At 63.8% G+C, this 22,064-nt stretch overlaps 1 protein-coding gene across 1 annotated transcript in view; it reads right to left on the reverse strand.

Annotated features, from left to right (window-relative positions):
• Positions 1-806: 806 nt before the first annotated feature.
• LOC104686477 overlaps positions 807-22,064 on the reverse strand; it is a 30,678-nt gene continuing 9,420 nt past the window's right edge. The window contains 16 exon segments of the mRNA XM_039549318.1: positions 807-2,333; positions 4,143-4,397; positions 5,323-5,436; positions 6,124-6,250; positions 7,378-7,770; positions 8,561-8,702; positions 8,925-9,029; positions 12,786-13,695; positions 14,687-14,797; positions 15,000-15,113; positions 16,732-16,858; positions 18,263-18,723; positions 19,080-19,472; positions 20,444-20,679; positions 20,721-21,064; positions 21,477-21,722. Of these exon segments, the coding sequence (XP_039405252.1) occupies positions 1,237-2,333; positions 4,143-4,397; positions 5,323-5,436; positions 6,124-6,250; positions 7,378-7,770; positions 8,561-8,702; positions 8,925-9,029; positions 12,786-13,695; positions 14,687-14,797; positions 15,000-15,113; positions 16,732-16,858; positions 18,263-18,723; positions 19,080-19,472; positions 20,444-20,679; positions 20,721-21,064; positions 21,477-21,722 (5,175 nt within the window). The 3' untranslated portion in view covers positions 807-1,236.

Raw genomic sequence — 22,064 nt, forward strand, 5'->3', positions numbered from 1 at the left:
CCGGGGAGCTGATGCCACCACCCCAGCCCCAGCCCAGCTCTTCGCATGGATCTCACCCAGCCACAGCCCAGCCTCAGGAGCTGCAGCCAGGACAAGCTGGGATCCCCAGGAACCGAGCTGGTACAAACAGGAGCTCAAACAACCAGCAAGGAGATGGATCGTGTCCCACCCACCCTGGCAGCAGGTGCCCAGGAGCAGGGAGGTCTTTCCTTGCAGCCAGCCTGGAGCTGCTCCTCCCCTGGGCAGGAATCCTGCAGCTCCTGCATTGAGGAACGTGGTCGATGCCACCGGCAGCAGCTCAAGGACAGCAGAGCAGTTAAACACAAGGTCTCACTCTCAGTCTGTGGTGACCCCACAGCACCCCGATGCCCTCGGTGGTGGCAGGGCCAGGCCCCTGGTGGGAGGATCGAGTGCTAGGAATGGGTGTTTGGAGGAGCCTTGCGGAGGGGTCCTACCAGAAAAAGGGTCTTTTACTGCAACTAGAGTTTTATTCTATTGTATAATTCAGGAGTGCATCACAGCCCCGCGAGCCAGGCAGGCACCTATCAGCGCTTCCAATCTAGACACACGCACAACTTCCTCATCAGCTGCATCTGTTAATTACTCACCTCCCCCCGGCCGGAGCTCCTCCTGTCGCATCCAGCCCAGACGAGGCAGCGCCTCCGCAGAGCTCCTGGACAAAAAGTGACTGTGCCAGAATCAGCCTACAGAGAGCAGTTAACAAAAAAAAACCAAAACAAAACAAAAACAAAAAAAAAAAACAACCAAAAAAACCCACCAAAAATAGAATCTTGCCCACCCTAAGGTTGCTTATCAAATAAAAAGTTCCTCCACATTTATTAAAAAAAACCAAACAGTAGATTTAAAAAGCAGTTACGAGTCCTACTCTGGCAAAACACCCTGTGTACAGGTTTCTTTTGTTGGTGGTTTGTTTGCTTGTTGGTGAGGATTCCCCCTAAATCAGCTGCTTCTGTTAATTTTATATATATATAATCTTTTTTAATTTTGCCGCGCGTTGCTTGTTTTAATTCATTAATTTATTTCCAATCAGCCGAGTCTCCACCAGACCAGCGGCGCTACCACACAAAGCTTCCTTGATGTCCATGCCCTGAGCCGGGGTGGGGGGAGATGGATGGAGGGAGGGTGGGAGAGATGAGTGGAGGAGAAGGAGGACGAGGAGGAAGGAAGGGATGGAGGGAGGGAGGGAGAGGAGGGAGAGGAAGCCTGGGCAGCCCCTCACTCTCCCATGTGCGTCCTCAGGTGGTACTTGAGCGACTGCTTGTAGCGGAAGCACTTGGTGCACTCGGTGCAGGGGTAGGGCCGCTCGCCGGTGTGCGCCCGCTGGTGCTCCAGGAGGTGATGCTTCTGCGTGAAGTTCTTGCCGCACTCGGTGCAGTGGTAGGGCCGCTCGCCCGTGTGGATGCGCTGGTGCTCCAGGAGGTGGTGCTTGCGGATGAAGCCCTTCCCGCAGACGGCGCAGGCGTGCGGGCGCTCCCGCGTGTGGATGCGGTAATGGTTGGTGAGCTTGGACTTCTCGCTGAAGGTCTTCTCGCACTGGCTGCACTGGTAGGGCCGCTCGCCGGTGTGAGTCCGCTGGTGCCGCAGCAGGTGGGAGGGCCGGGTGAAGTTCTTGCCACACTGGGGGCACAGGAAGGCCATCTCGTTCTTGCCGGCGTGGATCCTCTGGTGCATGAGGAGGCTGATCTGCAGGCGGAAGCTCCGCCGGCACTCGCCGCAGGTGAAGGGCCGCTCCCCGACGTGGGTGATCTGGTGTTTGCTGAGGCTCGACTTGTGGCTGAAGCTGCTCTCGCACTCGGAGCACTTGTAGGGCTTCCCCGGGGGCGGGGGCCGCGACGGGGGCTTGAGGCCGTGCTCGGGGCGCCGCGGGACCCCCACGCCGCGGCGCGTGTGGCTGCGCTGGTGCAGCAGGAACTGCTGCTTGTTGCGGAAGCTGAGGTCGCACTCGTGGCACTCGTAGGGCCCTTCCTTGAGGTGGTTGCGCTGGTGGATCATGAAGTTGATCTTCAGCATGAAGCTCTTCCCGCACTCGGGGCAGATGTAGGGTCTCTCCCGCGTCCGGTTCCGCTGCTGGCCGCTGGCCGGCTTCATGTCCCCGGAGTCCCTCTCGCAGGCCGACGGCTTCCTCACGCGGGCGGCCAGGCCGCGGGGCTGCGCCTTGGAGCTGCACTGCGCCTCACAGCCCAGCCCGGCCTCGTGGCTGGGGAACGCCGGCGGCTCGCTCCGGCCCGAGAACATGGCACACGGCTCCAGCGTGTCCGGGTCATCCTCCTCCTCCTCCTCCTCCTCCTCTGTCTTGATCACGATCCCATCCTCTGTGGGGGAAAACCGAACAGTGTCAAGGTTATTGGGTGGGACGGGGTGGCTTCTTACACCCCTGGGTGCTACAGAAACACCTGCACGGGCTCCTGCAGCTGTTTGCGCCTGCCCCACCACCCGGACACGAGCTGGCTGCAGCCGGAGCCCGGAGCGCTGGGATGGGCCACATGCCCCCTGAACACGGAGCTCAGACAAACCACCCCTGGTCAGGCTCCCCCGGAGGGTCTGCTCTGACCAATTGCCAATAGGTTTGGCAGCTTCATGGTGCTGCAGGATGTGGGGGATAACAGTGTCATGGGCTCGCCAGGGCGCGGGTGGCCAAGAGATTTCAGAGCAGCTCCATCTGCTGCTGTTTCACTGGGCTACAACAGCACTCCCCACACGGCACCACTCGACACAAACACAGCACTGGGCTGCTGGCTCTGCTCTGGGGACAGCACAGCCAGCCTGGGACTGTCCCCTTCCCTCAGCCTTGCCATGAGGGGAGAGACCCACCTCCTTCCCAGAGCACCCAGCAGTGGGATGGAATGGCAGTGGGATGGATGGCAGCAGGCCAGGTTCGCCTTCGTGTCACCAAGGCAGGAAGTGAGCCAGGGATTTTGTTTGGTGAGAGCAGCCATCCCAGGGACACACAGCAGGACATGCACAGCCAGCACAGCCCAAGGAAAGGCCCACAGGGCATCCCTCATGTCACCCCACACTGGACTTCCAGCCAGGCCTAAATAGTCTCCTGGGAAGAGCAGCTACACTTTCCCAAGAAAGGGAAACCGACGGGAGTGGATGTGTCAAAGCTGTGGCGGCCCTCTTCCCTCTGAGGGAGGGGAAAACCCAGGTCCTTCTCCCTGCCCCCCTCTATGGACCTGGGGGCTCAATCCCCCATCCCGGCCAGCACTGCCGTAGCTCCTGCCCAGCCCCACCAGCTGGGCCCCACGCCCTGCCAGAGGCAGCGGCTCTCGGACAAGGATCGGCTCCAGCCCCACTGGTGGCTTGGCTGCTTTCCCTCACAAAGCCGTGAGCAGACCACAGGACCCACAAGACGGAGCTGAGGCCCTCAAGAGCCCAACCCTGTGCGTCTTGGTTTGTGTTACACCACAAAGCCGTCAGGAGGAGGGAACCCACCATTCCCAACCTCTCATCTCCCTGCTCTCCCATCCCCACCCTCGCAGCACATCTGCAGGACTTGGCCTGCATCTGCCACTCCACTGGCAGAATTCTACACATGAAACACTCGGTGCCATCACTGCATCTCTCCACTAAATCACCTCATCCTTCCCCTTCCCTCCTGGCAGCTCACACACCACAGAGCTCCAGCCGTTCTTCCCTGTCCTGCGGAGCTGCCCCGAGCAACTCCCACACTTGGCAACCTGCAGGACCTCCCACATTCCTCCAGCAGAGTCCGGTGTGCAACCATCCACTCCTCCACACCTCACACCAACGTCCTGCCCTCTGCCACAGTGGGATTTTGGGAGCAGGGCTCACTGGGGCTCTCACAGAACACTGCCTGAGGCACATCTTCCCTTGGTCTCGGTGGGTAACACACGGAGGGCTGGGCCAGTGCTCACTCCGCTCCGGAGTGGAACAGGAGCCCTCAAAAACCACATTTTGTGCCCAGCAGGGACATGGTGCCTCCTCCTCCAAGCCCAAGGCCTGGCCAGAGCCACTCTTGGAAGCTGCTGCACCCAGAAACTTTCCTTCTGGTGCTGGTTTCTGGGGGGGATTTAACTCCTCCTGCCCATCCAACCCTTTGCCCACATTTTCCTAACCCACCACAGCTCCCCGGGCCTCCCATGTCCAGAGTGTCTCACCGGTGCAGCTCCCGTGGTGGACGATGACCCTCTGGATCTCGTTGAAGTCGGCTCCATACTCGGACGAGTCCCCCAGGCTGGTTCCCGGGAGGTCCCTCGGCGGGGACACGGAGCCGTAGGGGCTCTCGCAGGCCGCCTCCTCGTCTGGGCTCTGGAAGCTCCCCTCGGACTGCCCCGACATCCCGTGCAGCTCGGGGTTCTCGGGGCTGTCTTCAGGAAGGAGCTCCTCCGTTTTGATCACAACCCTTATTCCAGCTGCAGCAACGAGAGATTCCCGCCTGCCATCACTCCCAGGATGAAGGAACTGCTCCCAGCAATCCCCGCCGGCTCTGGCTGCTGATCCCACAGAGGGGTTTCATCTCCTCGGCCTCTTCTGCTCTCCCTACAGCCCCTGCCCTTCACCCATCCCTGCCACGCTCCCAGCTCCAGCCCAGGACCATCCGCAGGCACAGGGAACTCGCTCCACCCAGCCTGGGGCCTTGGTGGCACAGCTCAGCAGCCCTCAGCCACCCCACATTCCCCAGCTGCAGCTCCATGTGGGCCCGTGATCTTCCTCTTCCTATTGGCCTTAACTTAATTTCAAGATCCTTGTGATGGAGAGCACAGGTAGGGTGTTGGAGTGACCCCACATCCACAGCCTGGGATCAGGGATGACCAGTGGAGATGACAGCATCTCTTCCAGGCCATCTCCTTATCTCCTTATCAGCCCCCTCATGTGACAGCAGGAGTTGCTCTGGCACTTGGGGCCACTGGTGCCTCATTCCCAGCCCAGCCTTGCCCCTCAGCACAGGATGGGACCCCGCTTCCCTGCCCAGGAGGATGCTCCAGGCACCATCCATGCAAAGAGAGGGTGGAGAGGATTTTCTGGATGGATGGGCTCTCCCAATGGGACCCAATTCTCCTTCCTTGCTCCCTGAGGACCTGGTCTGGTTGCAGATGCTTCCCTTGCTGGGAAGGGCTCCCAGTGCCCAACTCTCTAGGCTCTGCTTGCCCTGGTTTCTATGTTGAGCTGTACCTGGACACCAAACCTCCCATCAGCCAAATTTATCCCATTCCTAGGCAAGGCTTCTCCTGATAAACCCCATCAGCCACAGCCCCAGCAACACCTGCTTCAGCCTTGGGATGAGCAGCTCCTGGGAACACAACCCAGGGCTGCCCTGGTGCCAAGGCGCCTCCTCACCTGCAGTGGCATCAGTAATGATCTCACTCTCCTCCAGGTCCTGCTCATTCCTGCCCCGCGATTCCTCCCCTTGCTCGATCTGAGACAAAACACCAGGTTTGGAAATTGCATAGTCTGTTGAGAGACAGAGGGGTGGAGAGAGGGGTTACTGCGCTGGGAATTGAATACTGGCTTCCAGCTCTTCCCAGCGCCGGGGAACACGTGAGGACACTCAGGAACATCCACGGGTGCTGCTGGCAGAGGGAATTCAGGGAGACAGGAGCTGAGGTGCCACACACAGAGGAACTACCTAAGAGAAGAAACCAAATCCCTTTCGTTTTTTTCTGGTGGGGTTTTAGAACTTCTTAAGACAAATCGTGCCCACTGCAAAGCCAGAAGCATTTCACCAGCTCCCAGCAGAGCTGGGATTCCTCCTGAACCTCCATAGGAAATGCCCCAAAGCATGGATGACATCAGACAATTCTTCCCTTTGCAAAATCCTCTAAAGGGGTGCATGGGCTGATACCCACTGCAGGCCCCAGGGAAGCCCTTCCACCAGCCATGGGGAAGGAGCTGGTTTTTGACTGCATAACTGTTGCTGGAAGAGGTCTGGGAGGTCTCCAGCCCACCTGCCCACAGGGCACCCCCCACGCAGCCAGAACACCACCACAGCATGAGCTGGAATGAACCCAGACTAAAAACATCCTCCTGTGTTTTTAAGTCTTTAAAATGGGACATTTGGGCCTCGCCCAAGGGGATCTCCAAGGAGAAGCCAGAAGCAGTCCCCCGTCCCTCGGCAGAGCGAGGACACCCCATATTTACCCAGGGAGATCAGAGACTCGTAGTTCCCCTTCATCACATTCTTGTACAGCTCCTTCTGCCACTCCTCCAGCTTCTCCCATTCCTTGTCATTGAAATAGACGGACACGTCATCAAAGGTCACCGGCACCTGCAATTCCAACAGCGGGTTCAGGCAGGAGCCTGGGCACGGCCAAGCTGCAGCTCCTTCAAGGCCATCAACAAGCTGCTTTTTACACTTAAAACAACTCCTGGGCAGGTATTTCTATGGGAATAAAGGACTCAACCAAACCAAAGGGATGGTTCCTAGCCATGAATCCAGACTGGGATTTCCCCAAAGGACCCCGAGCTCCTGCTCTCTGCAGGGTGATCAGGCTTGGGGGACGGTAAGGGAGAGAAAACCCAGGAGCTGGGCTGGACTCATCCCTATTGATGAGCTGACGTAACCCCCGGATTCAATTACCCCAGAACTCCAGGGAAAACTCTACCCAGGCCCACAGGGCTCCCCATTATCCCTGGTTACTCTGTGCCCACTGGCTGCAGCTCCCTAGCTCGTTAGCCAAGGAGTAATTCCCAAGGATAAATTCAGGATGTGCAAACAGTGCTGTGTTGGAGTGGAGCTCTTCAGAGGAGAACACAGCACTCCGGTTCTGCCCCCCAACCACGCTGATGGGGTGTCAGGGTCTGAACCCCCCTTTTCCTGACCCTCTCTGCTCTCTCCGGAGTCATTCCCATGTCCTACACGGTCTCATTTGCACACGTTCTTTTAGCGGGAAGGTTGTGAAATTCAAGTAGGAGCTGAATATTGAAGGTGGGCTCTTTCTGGAGCTCAACTAAACCCAGGGAGCTCATCTGCCTTCCTGAATCCCAAAGCTTCCCCCTTCCCTGCAGCAGCAGCTCCCACTTGCTCCTTCCCCGGCCTGGGAGACTCTGCAGCACCAAGGTGGTCAAAACAAAAGAACCACAAAACCTGCAGGGTTTTTTCAAATGGTGTCAAAAAGAAATGAACAAAAAAAGAGTCAGTGGTCCCAGGGCTTTGCAGCGCAGTGGAGCAGAACTGAAACCTCTGGCCTGAGTACCAGGATGTCCTCCCAGGCCGGTGTCCCACCGTGTTTCAGTCCCAGGCAGGGATGAGCTGGGAAGCTGCGATGGGCAGCTGCAATGGTGAGAGACTCCCCTGTGCTGGGGCTGTCCCCGCTCACCCACCCCGGTCCTGTCCTGCCCTCCGGGAGCATTTTGGGTGCAGTGCCCGGCTCCCAGACCCCAGGACACCATTACCTTGGGGACTTCCCCCTTCCTGCCCGGGGGCAGCCGCAGGATCCAGAAGTTCCTGTTCTTCAGGAGGTTCTCCATGTTCTCCAGGCGCCGCTGGAGCAGCCCGTACTCCTGGATGAGGGTGCCCAGCGCTGCACACTTGCTCTCCAGCTGGTTCCCCAGCTCCGCCGCTGTCTTCTCACAGTCGATCAGCTTCTTCTCCGCCATCCCCGTCCGACCCTCCAGGTCGAGCAGGCGGGTGGAGTGGGAATCCACCTTCCGCTCCACCGCCTGTACGGCCGCCACCACGGTCAGGGACAGCTCTGCCGTCTGCGTCTCCCGCTCCGAGGTGCGCTCGGGGCCGGCCGCTGGCCGGAGGGGCGAGGGGCAGCGCGGCGGCCGCACCGGCTCCGGCGCCTGCGGACACAAGGGCGCGGGGTCAGGGCGGGCGTCCCCCCGGGGGATGGGACCCTGCCGGGGCGATACGGATCCCCCCCGGCGTGACAGGGGCCCCCCGGGGCGATGGGGACGCCCCCGGGGCCATGCAGACCCCGCGGGGGGCCGCTGCAGGGCCCAGCGCTCCCCGGGGCGGCGGGGACGTCCCCGTGTCCCCGCTAAGCCGCTTACACCGGCCCCGTGCCGGTCCCACGGGACGGGCAGGACCCGCGGCGGCGGGGGCGGGGGGAGGTGACAGCGCGGGGCCGGGAGGTGACACGGTGGGGGCGGGGGGGGGCGCGCGGTGACACGGGCCGGCCGAGCCCCGTTGCCATGGGCACGGCGAGGGGACACCCGGGGGGCGGCGGGCGCCCCGTCGCCATGGGGACCGGGCGGTGACACGGGGGTGGGGGGCGGCGGCGGGTCCGTCCCAAGGGGCCGCAGGGCCCGGCGGCGGGGCGGGGGGGGGGCGGGGGGGCGCGGCGGCCGGGCAGGCCCGGCCCCGACGGCAGCGCGGGCGCCGCCGGCCGCGGAGGCCCGGGCGGGCTCGGCGCGGCCCCGCCGCCCCCCCGGGGCCGCCCGTCCCGTCCCCGCCCGTCCCCCCGGGGAGGCGGCCGCGGCCCCGCGCGCTGACAGCGCCCGCCGCCCGCCGCCACCCCCCCGCCCGCCGCGGCCCCGACGGCGCGGCCCGGGAGCCCCGACGTGCGGCCCGCGAGCCGCGGGCGGGCGGTGCGCGCCGGGCCCGGCCCCGCGGCGGGCGGGCGCCCTTTACCTGAGCGGGGGCCCCCTCGGCCATGGCCCTTTGTTCCGTGCCCGGGGCCCCGGGGGCTGCGGCCGGGAGGATCCAGCGCCCGCTCGCTGCTTCACCTCCGCCCGCCGCCGGGCATCGGGCTGGGCGCGGGGCGGCGCGGCGGGGCGGGGGCGCGGCGCGGCGGGGGCGGGGCGGGGGCGGCGCGGGCCTGGCGGGCGGAGGCGGCGGGGCGGGGGCGGCGGCGGCTCCGACACCGAGCGTGGCTCCGGGTCCGGGTCCGGGTCCGGCGCTCCGGCCGCGCCGCTGCCCCGCCGCGCCGCCAGGGGGCGCTGCAGCCGCCGGACCGCGCGCGGGCCGGGGCGGAGCGGGGCGGCGCGCGCCGCACAGCGCCCCCTGGCGGGCCGACGGCATCAGCGCCCCGCCCCGTCGGGGCCCCCCCACGGCACCGCCCGCAGCGGGGACAGGGGGGGACTGCGGGGACCGGGGGGCACTGCGGGGACAGGGGGGGGACTGCGGGGACCGGGGGGCACTGCGGGGACAGGGGGGCACTGCGGGGACCGGGGGAACCGAGAGACCGGGGAACTGACGGGGCTGGGGGCATTGGGGGCACGGGGGAGCTGGGCGGGCGGGGGTACTGGTGGCACTCGGGGCATTGCCGGAGGCACGGGGCTTGCGGCGGGGAAAGAGGGGGGGCTGGGGGGGGACCGAGGGGTCACTGGGGAGGCCCCGGGGCCGCCTTCCCCGGCTCCGCCCGTCGGGTCCCTCCCGCCCATCCCCACGGGCTCGGAAATGGCGGCCGGAGGCGGCGGCGCCGTGGAAACAGAGCGAGCCCCCCCCGCCCACGGCCTCCCCGCCGGACCCGACCCCAGCATCCCAACCCATCCCGTCCCGTCCCATCCCTTTCCGTCCCCTCCCGCTGCCCCCTCCTGTCTCACATCATCCATTCCTATTCTTTCCCACCTCCTCCCAGTCCATCCTGTCATGTCCTTTCCAGTCTTGTCCTGCTCCACTCTGTCTCTCCCACCACGCCCTGTCCCATCCATGCCCTCCTGTCCCACCCCATCCATGCTGTCTCTTCATGCCCCAGCCCATCCCACTCCATCCACACCGTCTGATCCCATCCGATCCCATCCTCTCCCATCCCATTCCGTGCTGTGTGTCCAGTCTTGTCCCATGCAGTCCCACCCTCTCCATCCCACATCTTGTCCCATCACATCCCATTCTGTCCATGTCTCATCCAGTTCCATCCCATCTCATTCCATTCATCCTGCCCCACTGTATCCTACTGTATCCCATCTGCCCTGTGCCATCCCATCCTGTTCCATCCCATCCCTCCCGGTTCTAGCTCATCCATCTGGTCCCACCCCATTCCATTCCATCCCCATCTCATCTCCCCAGTCCCATCCCTGCCTGCTCTGGCACAGCCCCGCCACACTTTGGGGGGGAAGTCACCGAACACAGGGAAGGGCAGGAAACCCTTTAGTTTATGGGAAAAGGGAGAGGACAAGTGGGATGGGTCACCCCGGCTTGGGAGGTACAGGGGTGTGACAGCAGGTGGGGACCCCCAGTTAGGGACATCCTGTCCAGGCCCCTCTGGGGCTGTCCCAGGGATCCACAGCCTCTGTCCAGGGCTGACCCATTGGCAGGGGACACCAGGAGCAGCTCTGGGATGGAGGGGGTCCCTCCCTGGGGTTTGTACATCCCAGTGCAGCTGGGGACACTGGGCTGCAGGGCAGCTCCTGGCACAGGGAGTGCCTGACCCTGGCTGTGGGAGGCCCCACGCTGTCCCTACGGAGATGGGTGTGATCACCAGGTGTATTTATTCCCAGGAGTGGACTGAGCAGGATGGGGACACAGCCGTGTCCATGGAGTCCGTGCGCCTGTGCCCTGGGCTCCAGCCACGTGTGTGCACACAGAGCACACGTGTGACCAGAGCAGGACACTCGCGTGGCCTCACCGTGCGCTCAGGGCCGTGCTCGGCCTCACCATTGGCATCACCTGCCCTTCCCAGCCTGGACCCCACAGGATGCTCCTTCCCTGAGCTCTTTTCCCTCCCCCTCCTCCTCCCCACCATCTCCGTGCCCGCATGGGGCAGCCCCATCCCACAGGGTGGGCATTCACCCGGGGTCACTCAGAGCATGGGGGGATTCCCCTGGGGTCACTCAGAGTGTGGGGGGATTCACACTGGGGTCACTCAGAGCATGGGGGGATTCCCCTGGGGTCACTCAAGAGTGTGGGGGGATTCACACTGGGGTCACTCACTCAAGAGTGTGGGGGGATTCACCCGGGGTCACTCAGAGTGTGGGGGGATTCACCCAGGGTCACTTGCTCTGTCTCCCCAGGCACCCGGCATGGATTGGGATGGCTGAGGGGCTCCGGCACTCCCCGGTCTCTGGGCTCCAAGTGCCACATGCCCACAGTGGTTCTGACCTATGAGCTGCCCTCTCCACCTCCCACACCAGGTCCCAAGCTGGAACAACCCCTGAGCCTTGCTGAAGGTCTCTGGTGGGGAGACGGAACTGTCTCCGTGTCCTGGGCTCTGGCAGGGAAGAGCATGGGGAATGCTGGGCTGAGGGGGAGCCTGGAAGGGAAGTGCCCCCAGTGTGTGGCACCAGCTGGGCACCCTTTGAGGTCCCTTCCAGCCCAGGCCGTTCCATGATTCCATGGTCCCAGCTCCATGGCCACAGCCACCAGCGTTTCTCCCTCTCCCTCATCCTGGGCATGGGATGCCCCGGCTCCATCCCACCCCAGATCCAGGGACTCCTCAGCCATCCACAGCCCTGTTAGTCTGTGGCACAGGCTGACTCCCAGAGCACAAACCCAAAATCTGCTTCCAGCCGTAGGAGCAAAGTCAAAAACACAAATCCCAAGTGCCAGATGCAGCATCCCAGAGCAGCCTCGTTTGCCAGGCCTGGCTCTCCAGATGCTCAGCTTGGCTTGTGCTGTTCACCTGTTCCACAATTACTTGGAAAAGCTCCCGAGTAACAGCCAGGAGCAGGATGAGGGAGCTGCAGGTACCAGTACACGGAATTCAGAATGGAAACACTGTATTGACAGACTTTACAAAAGTTGTTACAAAACACGGTCACGAACCAGCAGCTGACGATACAGAGCAAAGAGACACCACGTACAGCCACCTCAGAACAACACCAACAGCTCCAGAAGTCATCCAATATTTACACAAACAGCTGGAAAACTCTGGGCGGTTATCGCATACATGGAAGTGTTTTAGAGCAACTGTGAAATATAGTGTCACACCTTTCCTTGTAGTATTATCATCATAATAATTAATAATAATAATAATAATTAATAATAATAGACTACTTCTAGGTTAACTAAAAACCAAATAGCTCTTTACAGGGGTTAGGAGAAGCTGCTTTCACTCGTCTGACTTACCTGAGTGAGACCAAACCCAGTTAAAAAATAATAATAAAATCACCTTCATTGCCAGGAGTCCGTGAGTCGGCCCAGCAGCGCCGTTCCCTCACGCCAGAGGGGAACCACAGCCCGGCTGGTGCCAGTGACACCCTTCAGAAGAACGGAGACGTGTCCTCCTCGTGCGAGTGAGCCCAGCACGCCTCCAAACGCTGCCCTTCCCGACTCCTCCTGCTCCAATGTCCTCAGCCCCTTCTCCTGCACCTGCTTCATCTCACCCCGCTCTTTGCCACGCTCTCCTCTCCGCTTTTCCGCCTTCCACAAATCCCGCGTCGTGCCCTGACCACCTCTCTGCCTCGCTTCTCTTCCCTTCATCCCAGTCCTGGCCTCGCAGCCTTTCGGGACACGGCAACGCAGCGGGAGCGGGCGGCCGGCTGGGAATGGCACCTTCCTTCCCTCCCTCCCTCCTCGCGCTTCCAGCCTTGCAGTGAAACGAGTGGAAAAAAGAAAGCGAAAGCTTGTCACTCCTGAATATGCACAAAGATAGGTGGGGGAACACCTGCTATATACGGACCCCAGAGAATCGCTCGGGATTATTCTCTACGGGCAGAATCCAACCCTGCGTAGGGAACAGCGAGCACGGGGCCTGCGCCGCGGTGGAAGTGCCACGGAACCCCGCGGGGTCCCAGACCTGCCTGGGCCGGCCGAGCAGAGTCTTTAAGAGGAATTCCTTGGATGCTTCACCAAAGCGGGCTTCGTAGCATGACCACATGGATTAGCTGCGATACAAGTCACCTGCCATCATGCTGCACGTCCACCTGCCAGACCGTCACGGTCACCGCGAGCCCTCCTGCCCCGGCCCCACCATGGCTACTGCTTAGTCTCTTTTTTCATGCAGAAATGGTCGGTTTGGGTGCCCGCCGAGCCCAGGTTGTGCTGGGAATCCTCCCCAGGCCGCGGGTTGCGGGAGTGGATTTTCTGGTGGCAATTCAGGGACTCCTTGTAGCGGAAGTGCTTCCCGCAGACAGGGCACTGGTAGGGGGTCTCCCCGGTGTGCACCCGCCAGTGCTTGAGCAGGTGGTCCCGCCGGATGAAGCTCTTCCCGCACTCGGTGCACTGGTAGGGCCTCTCCCCGGTGTGGATGCGCTGGTGGCGGATGGCTTTGGAGAGGTCTCGGAAGTCCTTCCCGCAGTAGGTGCACGTCAGCGGCCCGTCGCCCTTCCCCGTGTGCAGCTTCTGGTGCAGGATCAGACTCACTTCCAGGCTGAAGCTCTCCTTGCACTGGGAGCAGGTGTAAGGCCTCTCCACCATGTTGTTCACCTGGTGCCTGACGAAGCCGTACTTGAATCCCGAGCTCTTCTCTCCGTCGGGGCGCTTGGACGCTTTGGAGCGGGAGGGGCCCTGGCCCTTCGCTTTGGATTTCTGCCGGAAGCCCTCGCTGTGCTCCAGGGACGTGCAGGCCTCCTCGCTGGCGTGCGCCTTCTGGTGGGTGGCGAAGAGCTGCTTGTCCAGGAAGCTCTCCCCGCACTCGCAGCAGATGTAGGGCCCCTTGTCCGCCGCCGCCTCCTCGGGATCCTTCCTGGCCAAGTCTCTCCCGCGGCGCACGGAGCGCCTCAGCCCGTTGCCCGTCGCCGTTCGCTGCGGCGGGGCTGACCCGCTCTGGCTCTTGCTGCTCGACTGCATCTCCTCCTCTGGGCTGGAGAAAACTTCTTCCCACTTTCCTGTCAACGACCTGGAAAGCTCCAGGCTCTCAGAGCCTTCCTCGTCGCACGGCTGTTCGTCTGGCAGAGCAGAGACACTCGTGTCATTTGGGGAGGAAGAACTGGGTTGTTATTTACATCACAATTCCCTCGGGACACGGGTGGTCTCTGCTGCGCGCACCCAGCTCAGAGCCTGGCACTGACGGGGCTGCGAGTCCAGCTGGGAGCACCTACTGTGTCCTGGGATACAGGCGAGGCCAGAGGGGTTTGACTTGGAATCTCAGAATCACTGAGGTTGAAAAAGGCCTCGGAGAGCGAGCCCCAGCACTGCCAAGGCCACCACTGACCATGTCCCCAAGTGCCACGTCCACAGGGCTGTTAAATCCCTCCAGGGATGGGGACTCCACCACTGCCCTGGGCAGTTCCAATGCGTAACAGCCCCTTTTGGGGAAGAAATTGTCACTATTTCCAGCCTGAACCTGCCCTGGCACAACTTGAGGCCTTTTCATCTCCTCCTGTCCCTGTTCCCTGGGAGCAGAGCCAGACCCCTCCTGGCTGCCCCCTCCTGTCAGGGACTTGTGCAGAGCCACAAGGTCCCCCCTGAGCCTCCTTTGCTCCAGCCTGAGCCCCCCCAACTCCCTCAGCCACTTCTGGTGCTCCAGACCCTTCCCAGCTCCGTTCCCTTCTCTGGACACACTCCAGCAACTTCCTGCCTTCAATTATATTGCAATATAATATTATATATATAATCTAGCTATAGATAGGTAGCCAGAGGAAAAAAGTGGGTCCCTCAGCAGGAGGTGAAGCAGGACAGGTCTTTAAGAATGTGTGGTTTAGGATAAAAGCAAAAAGAAACCAGAGAAAAAGGGAATAAAACTTCTTTTCCTCATGGGCTTGTACAGTGCCTGAGGCTGAAGGATCTGCAATGGTATAAACCGTGACTCAAAGCCAACTATCTGAAATTCTGGCAAAGCACCATCCAGAAGAGCTGAGCTGCTCCTGGGAATGAGGCTGGGAAGCCAAAAGCACATCCAGGCAAGGGACAGTTCCCAAAGCAGCTCAGTGCACTCACATGTACCAGGGACCTCCACGCCCTCCTCTTCCTCAGAGCCTTCGTGGCTTTCAGCCAGAGTCTCTTCATATTTACCCCACGAGCTGTCATCGGGCCCAGGGAAGAAAAACTCTGTGCAAGACAAAAGAGCAGGAGTTACACTCCAACCTTCCAGCTGCTTTAGAGGATTCCAGGAGAGATGGATGAATCAGGTGGGAGACAAGCAGGAGAGCGAAGCCCCCCCTGTACCTGAGCACAGAGCTGACAGAACTGAACAGCCTGCCCCACATCTGCCTCCACCTCCCCGCCGAGTCCCAGGAATCCTGTGGCTCACCAGTGCTGGGGTCCGTGGGGGTCTCCCCTCCCTCCGAGTCCTCCTGATCCTCAGCGTTGGGATCCTCTCCCTGCTCGATCCGTGTCAGCAGCTCAGGCTTGGAAATGGCAGCGTCTGCATGTAAAAAGAGGAGGAGGATGTTTCCCCTGCCCTGGTGAGAGAGCGACTCTCCAGCCTTCGCCCACCAACCTTCCTTCACTGGGAAACGAACGAGAGAGGCTTAGGAAGCTGCTCTCACCCATCTGCCGCGCTCACCTTGTGTGGGCCCTGGATGCAGGAGCACACTCTGCTCAGGTGAGGAGCACCTCCCAGCCTGCAGCGTGAGGAGGACAGTAAGAAAAGGCATCTGCGCTTACCTGCAGGCTCTCCTGTCTTCTCCTCTCCGCTAAGGTCCGCGGATCCATTACAATGGGGACTTCAGCTCGGGGGCAGCACCAGAGCTGCCAGCACTGCCCTCCCCGTGCGGTTCCCTCCAGCCAGGACCGCTCCGTCCTGCACGTCCGAGTCACGGGCTGCTCGCGGATTTTGGTGGGGGAAAGGGGACAATCACCATCTCTCCTCGGGCGGAGAGCGGAAAACTTCACTTCCAGACACGTGGGAGGCCCTGGGGGTTAAATTCCACCTCTGCTCCGGTGGATCCGTTTGCCTTACACAGGAGCCAAACCCCTAAACCTCGTTTCTCAAGGGAAACCTTGGGATGAAGCACAGATACATTTCTCTAAGCTCCAGGCTCAGATCCCCAGATCCCCTCCAGCAGGACTGCTGCATTCCCATGCCTCAGGAGCAGGACACGGGATCGGTTTGGAAACAGGAGAATGGGGGCTGTGGTTACCCTTCACCTTTTGCCCTGGCACACAGGGACTGCAGGAAACCTCTGTTCAAAGAAATAAAGGGGGGAAAAAAAAGCAGAAAAGGCCTGGACTGGGCAGAGCTGGATGGCGGGGAGGTGGATGAGCCTGCACTCGGCACAGGGGAGTGTCTGGCTACCAGGGACGGCATCTGTGCTCCCACCCACTGTCCAGCCAAGGCAAGGTCACTTCTGGAACATGTTGTGAAGGCAGCGTGTTCCCCAGAGGGAATTCCCATGGCCAGGACTGGCAGGAGCGAGCGGAGCGCGTTCCTTTGGCTGGGAATGCATTGCCCTGAGCTGCTGAGGGGAAAGCAGGAGGCAGAGCTCGCCCTCACCCGCTGCTTCTCCCCATCTCTGCCCCAGCAGATCCTGCAGCACCTCGAGCAGGACTCGCTCCCCAGGGTTGGACAGAGCGCCCAGGCAAATGTCACTTCTCCCTCATGGAAGGCCCCATGGAAAGGGCTGGAAGGAACCTCAGAGGCAGGGCACAGGGCACCCTCTGCTGCCCTAAGCAGCCAGCGGGCTGATGCACCCAGCGCAGTGGATCGGTGGACCTTGGCGCGACAAAGGAACTTCCCTCTTCCCCAGCTTTGCTTGGATTGAGGGTCCTCTCACTTCCCCTCCTCCTCCTCACAATCCCAGCGCTCGCCGGGCCGCAGGGACCATCGGGGATCCACTGTCCCTGCGGTGACACTCATGACATCCTTCCACCCTGCACGTGGCTGTGAGGGCTGAACTCACTGCCAGGGCTGTGTAACGCCTTCCCAGAGCACACCACCCCCTCCCTGATCCCGCAGCACACCGGGCTGCTTCTATCCATCCACCAGTTCCCGGGAAAACTCCGTGCCAGGAGGCTGAGGGCAAACCCTGGCCCGTCGTTACCCATGGAGATGACGGCCTCGTAGTTGCCTTTCATGATGTGCCTGTAGAGCTCCTTCTGCCACTCGTTGAGGCTCTTCCACTCCTCCTCAGAGAAGTTAAACGAGGCGTCATTGAAGGCCACGGGGACCTGCAAGGAGCAGCACCACGGCGTTTGTTTCTCGTTTAAGGAAGTACCTGGGGATGTTTTCTCATTCAATTTTCTCGCTCAAACGCCCCAAGCGTCGTGCAGGACAGTCCCAGGCAGGAACATCTGCTCCTTCCCGTGTGCCTCAGCCCTCAAGAGACGTGACAGGGATTTCCCCTGTCCCCTCCCCCTGCTCAGCCTCCTCCTGTCACAGGCGCTGCCCCGTGCACAGCGCCTGGCACAGACTCCTTTTCACCTCCTTTTTGACAGTTTTGCTGCTCATCACCTCTGAACAGGCACTTGGCATGTTCCCAAGCCCTCCCAGTTACAGGGGGCTGAGCCACACAATTCCAGGTGATCCAAACACAGGAATTTGTTACATCCCTCCCAGATCACACGTGCACAAGCGGTGCATAATTAACACAGCGGGACCTGTGCTGGTGCTTCTGGGTGCTGAAGGGAAGACAGTGCTGTGGGGGAGCCATGAACTGCTCTCAGCACTGCAGCTGCCTCAAAACGGGGCTGTGAGTGCAGGGATGGGGCTGTGAGTGCACAGGATATGGGGCTGTGAGTGCAGGGATGGGGCTATCAGTGCAGGGATGGGGCTGTGAGTGCAGGGATGGGGCTGTGAGTGCAGGGATGGGGCTGTGAGTGCAGGGATGGGGCTGTCAGTGCACAAGAGATGGGGGTGTCAGTGCACAGGATATGGGGCTGTGAGTGCAGGGATGGGGCTATCAGTGCAGGGATGGGGCTGTGAGTGCAGGGATGGGGCTGTGAGTGCAGGGATGGGGCTGTCAGTGCAGGGATGGGGCTGTGAGTGCAGGGATGGGGCTGTGAGTGCAGGGATGGGGGCTGTCAGTGCAGGGATGGGGCTGTGAGTGCAGGGTGGGGCTGTCAGTGCACAAGAGATGGGGGTGTCAGTGCACAAGAGATGGGGGAGTGAGTGCAGGGATGGGGCTATCAGTGCAGGGATGGGGCTGTGAGTGCAGGGATGGGGCTGTCAGTGCAGGGATGGGGCTGTCAGTGCAGGGATGGGGCTGTCAGTGCAGGGATGGGGCTGTCAGTGCAGGGTGGGGCTGTCAGTGCACAAGAGATGGGGGTGTCAGTGCACAAGAGATGGGGGAGTGAGTGCAGGGATGGGGCTATCAGTGCAGGGATGGGGCTATCAGTGCAGGGATGGGGCTGTGAGTGCAGGGATGGGGCTGTGAGTGCAGGATGGGGCTGTGAGTGCAGGGATGGGGCTGTCAGTGCAGGGATGGGGCTGTCAGTGCAGGGATGGGGCTGTCAGTGCAGGGATGGGGCTGTCAGTGCACAGGATATGGGGCTGTCAGTGCAGGATATGGGGCTGTGAGCCCAGCATATGTGCAGAACAGCCCTGTTTTGCAGCGGGGAGCAGCGAACCGTTACCTTGGGGACTTCCCCTTTCGCCCCCGGGGGCAGCCGCAGGATCCAGAAGTTCCTGTTCTTCAGGAGGTTCTCCATGTTCTCCAGGCGCTTCTGCAGCTGTCCGTACTCCTGGATGAGGGTGCCCAGCGCCGTCCACTTGCTCTCCAGCTGGTTCCCGAACTCCACCGCCGTCTTCTCGCAGCCGATCAGCTTAGTCTCCGCCATCCTCATCCTGCCCTCCAGGTTCATCAGCTGGGCGGCCTGGGTGTCCACCTTCCTGTCCACGGCCTGGATCTCGGTGACCAGCGTGAGCGAGATCTCGGCGGCCGGCAGCTCGGCCTCGCCGCCGGGGCCCTGCTCGGGGGCGGGCAGCGGCTGCTCCAGGCCCAGCTCCTGGGGCTCCATCATGCTCTCCAGCTCCTGCGGGGGGAACGCGCCGGGCGCACGGCGGTGAGAGCGGGAACGCGCCCGCAGCCCGTGGGGGGGTGGGGGGGGGCGGGACGCGGGGCCGGGCCGGGCCGGGGGGCGGCGGCCGGCGGGGCGGCGGGAGGCGGCGGCGGGGCTTACCTGAGCGGGGGCCCAGTCGGCCATGGCGCGGGGGGCGGCGCGGGCGGTGCGGGGCGGCGGCGCGGGCGGGCGGCGGCGGGGCCGGGCGGCGGCGGCGGCTCAGCAGCGGCGGGGCGGAGCGGCCATGCCGAGGGCGCGGGGCGCGCTGGGAGCGGCGGCGGCGGCGCCCGGCGCCACAGCGACCCCCGCCGGCGGGCGGACCGCGCGCCCATTGGGCGGCGGCGCGGCCAATCGGGGGGCGGAGCGCCGAGGGGGCGGGGCCCGGCGTCACGCGCGTTCCCGCCGCCGGTAGCGGGGCCGCGCGGGGCGGCGGCGGCGGCGGCGCCGGGCGGGACCGAGCGGGCGGGAGGGGACGGAGACAGGTGTGGCAAGGCCACCGCGGCCCACCGGGGCTCGGCGGCCCCGCCACCGGCCCCACGGGCACCGCTGACGCCGCGTCCCGCCGCCCGGCCGCGCGCCGTCATCCCGGTGCGGCATCGCTCAATCACCGCCATCCCTCGCGCTGGTGAGGCCTCGGCGGGAGCAGCACCGGCAGCAGCTGCCGCCGCGTTTCCCGAGGACCGGGACGGTGCCGGTGCCATGAAGGAGGATCGCCAGCATCCCGTCGATTTGGGTGAGGCACCGGGGGCCGTCGCGGCACCGGTCCTGGCGTTGCGGTCGTGGCCTGGCCATGAGCGAGGCCGGCACTCACCGGGTTGGTGCCGGGAGCGGAAGGTCACGGGATGGCTCTGGGGTCACCACGGGACCACACCGGCTGCCTGTCCCCATCACCACGGGCAGCCAACACTGGCCTGTTGTGACCGATGTCATCACTGGTGGCATCTCCAGTGGCATCACCAGTGGCATCACTGGCTGTCCCTCCTCTTGTCTCTGTGACAGGTTACGCCATCACCAAACCCGACATCCTGGCCGAGGTGGAGCGAGGGGACGAGGGGGTGGCGGCGGCAGCGGGGCGTTACGGGGAGCACCAGAGCCCCCGGCCACACGCGGCGCCCGCCGGCCCTCCCAGGGTGAGCGGGACACGGGGACGGGCGGGATCGTGGCCAGGTGGGACCAGGAGGCAGGGCTCGGGCAGTGGGCCGGATCCTGCCGAGCCGGGGCCTTGGTCCCGCGGGATTCCCGTGAGGGGTCCGCTCCCCAACGCGCTCCTGGTCTCCGCAGGGGACTGGCAGGGGAAGGAGGTGAAGAGCGAGGACGGGGTGTCCCCACCGCCCCACTCCCCCCCCGTCCCGCCACACCGGCCCCGCCGACTTCCTCGTCCCGCTGCGGGAACGGGGCTGCAGCTACTGCGGCGTCCTCGAGCCGGAGCCGAATCCCGGTGCCGGTAACGGGGGGTTCATCGCCGCACCCCCCGCCTTCGAGAAGCCGCCGCTGCCGGCCCGGGGAGCCGCCGCTGGATTGTGCCGAGTGCGGCCGAGGCGTCGGGCAGAAGCCGGACCTGGTGCGGCACCGGCTGGGCCGTGGCACGGAGCTCGGCTACGCCTGCGGCCGCTGCGGGAGAGGCCTCGCCGAGCCGGCGGGGCTGGGGGCCACGGGCAGCCCCCACCGCCCGGCCCCCTGCACCGGGCGCTCCTCGGGCTCGGCGGAGGGAGCGACGGCAGCGCCGCGCAAGGAGCGGAAGGAGCTGTCGCTGACCGAGAAGGTTGCGGGTGCTGGAGATGTTGGAGGGCCCCAAGGTGTCGCAGAGCGAGCTGGCCAAGCGCTTCGGGGTGTCGCAGCCCCAGATCTGCCGCATCATCAAGAACAAGGAGCGCATCCTGAGCGAGTGGCACCGCAGCGGCGACCCCGAGCGGAAGCGCAAGCGGGAGGGGAAGGACGCGGCGCTGGAGGCCGCGCTGCTGCGCTGGGTGGAGGGGGCCCGCGCCGCCGACCTGCCCGTGAGCGCCCGCTGCTGCAGCTCAGGGCCAGGCACCTGGCCGGGGCGCTGGCCCGGCCCGACCCCGAGCCCTGCGGCGGCTGGCTGGCTCGCCTGGGCGCTCGCCACGGCCTCGCCGGCAAGAAGCCGCCGGCGGAGAAAGGGGACGCGGAGCAGCCCACGGCGGAGCACTGGGCCGGCGCGGTGCTGCCCGGGCCTCCTCCGCAGCTACGCGCCCGCCGAGAATCTTCGCTGCGGGGAGACCGCTGTGCTGCTCCCGGCCGGCGGCCCGGCAAGGGCGAGAGCAGCGGCGAGCGGCTGACGCTGCTGCTCTGCGCCAACGCCAGCGGCTCGGAGAAGGTGCCGCTGCGGGCGGTGGGGGACAGCCCCGGCCACGCTGCCTGCGGGGCGTCAACCTGGAGCAGATGCCGTGGAGCTACCCGCGCCGGGCAGCCTGGCCGGCCTGACCGCCCCGCTGTTCGCCGAGTGGCTGCGGGAGTTCAACGAGGGGATGCGGCGGCAGGGCAAGAGCGTCCTCCTTCTGCTGGCCAAGCACGAGGCGCACCCCTACCTCCAGCTGTCCAACGTCAGGATGGTCTTCGTCCCGCCGGCCACGCCCTGGCCCAGCCCCTGGACCGCGGCATCGCCAGCGACCTCAAGGGCCACTACCGGGCGCCGGCTGCTGCGGTGGGCTGCCGGCGGAGCGCGGCGCGGAGCAGCCCAGCCTGCTGGATGTGCTGCACATGCTGGCACAAGCCTGGGGCGACGTTCACCCGGGGCTCATCGCCAGCTGCTTCCGCGCGCCGGCCTCACCCCCGATGCCAGCGCCGAGGCCGTGTCCCTCACTTCGGCACCCGGCCTGCTCAGCCGGGAGCAGCTGGAGCGCGACGGGGACCCGGCTGGGGGCGGATGGGGACGAGGGGATGCGGAGGGCGAGGACGCGGGCGAGCTGGCGGCCGTGCCGCCCTGCCCCTCGGAGCGGGAGGTCTGGAGGAGCCTGGCCACGCTGCGGCGGTACCTGGAGTGCCAGGCCACCTCGCCGGACCTCTTCCAGGCCTTCTACGGAGCTGGAAGACGCGGTGCACATGGTGTCAGCCGGCGCGGGGCGAGCCCTCCTCGGGGACACCCTTCCAAGCAGTGACCGGGCGGCTGGTGTGTGCCCGGACCCCGCTCGTGCCCGTGAGAGGGACCGGTGCTCCCTGGGGCCGCACCGGACCGGCCTGGCCACTGTCCCCTGCAGTTGTGCCGTGGGGTTGCTGTGGTCTGTATGGCCCCATGGGATCACGCGTGTGTGGGGGCTGAGGAGCCGCCCACGCTTCTGCGGTGTCACCCGTGGGGCAACTGGCAGTGCTGGGACACAAACCTGCTGCCAGAACCTTCTCCCAGAGGGTGGCTGCTGCA

Source organism: Corvus cornix, chromosome 2 (genome assembly GCF_000738735.6).
Source record: "Corvus cornix cornix isolate S_Up_H32 chromosome 2, ASM73873v5, whole genome shotgun sequence".
NCBI classification, from domain to species: domain Eukaryota; kingdom Metazoa; phylum Chordata; class Aves; order Passeriformes; family Corvidae; genus Corvus; species Corvus cornix.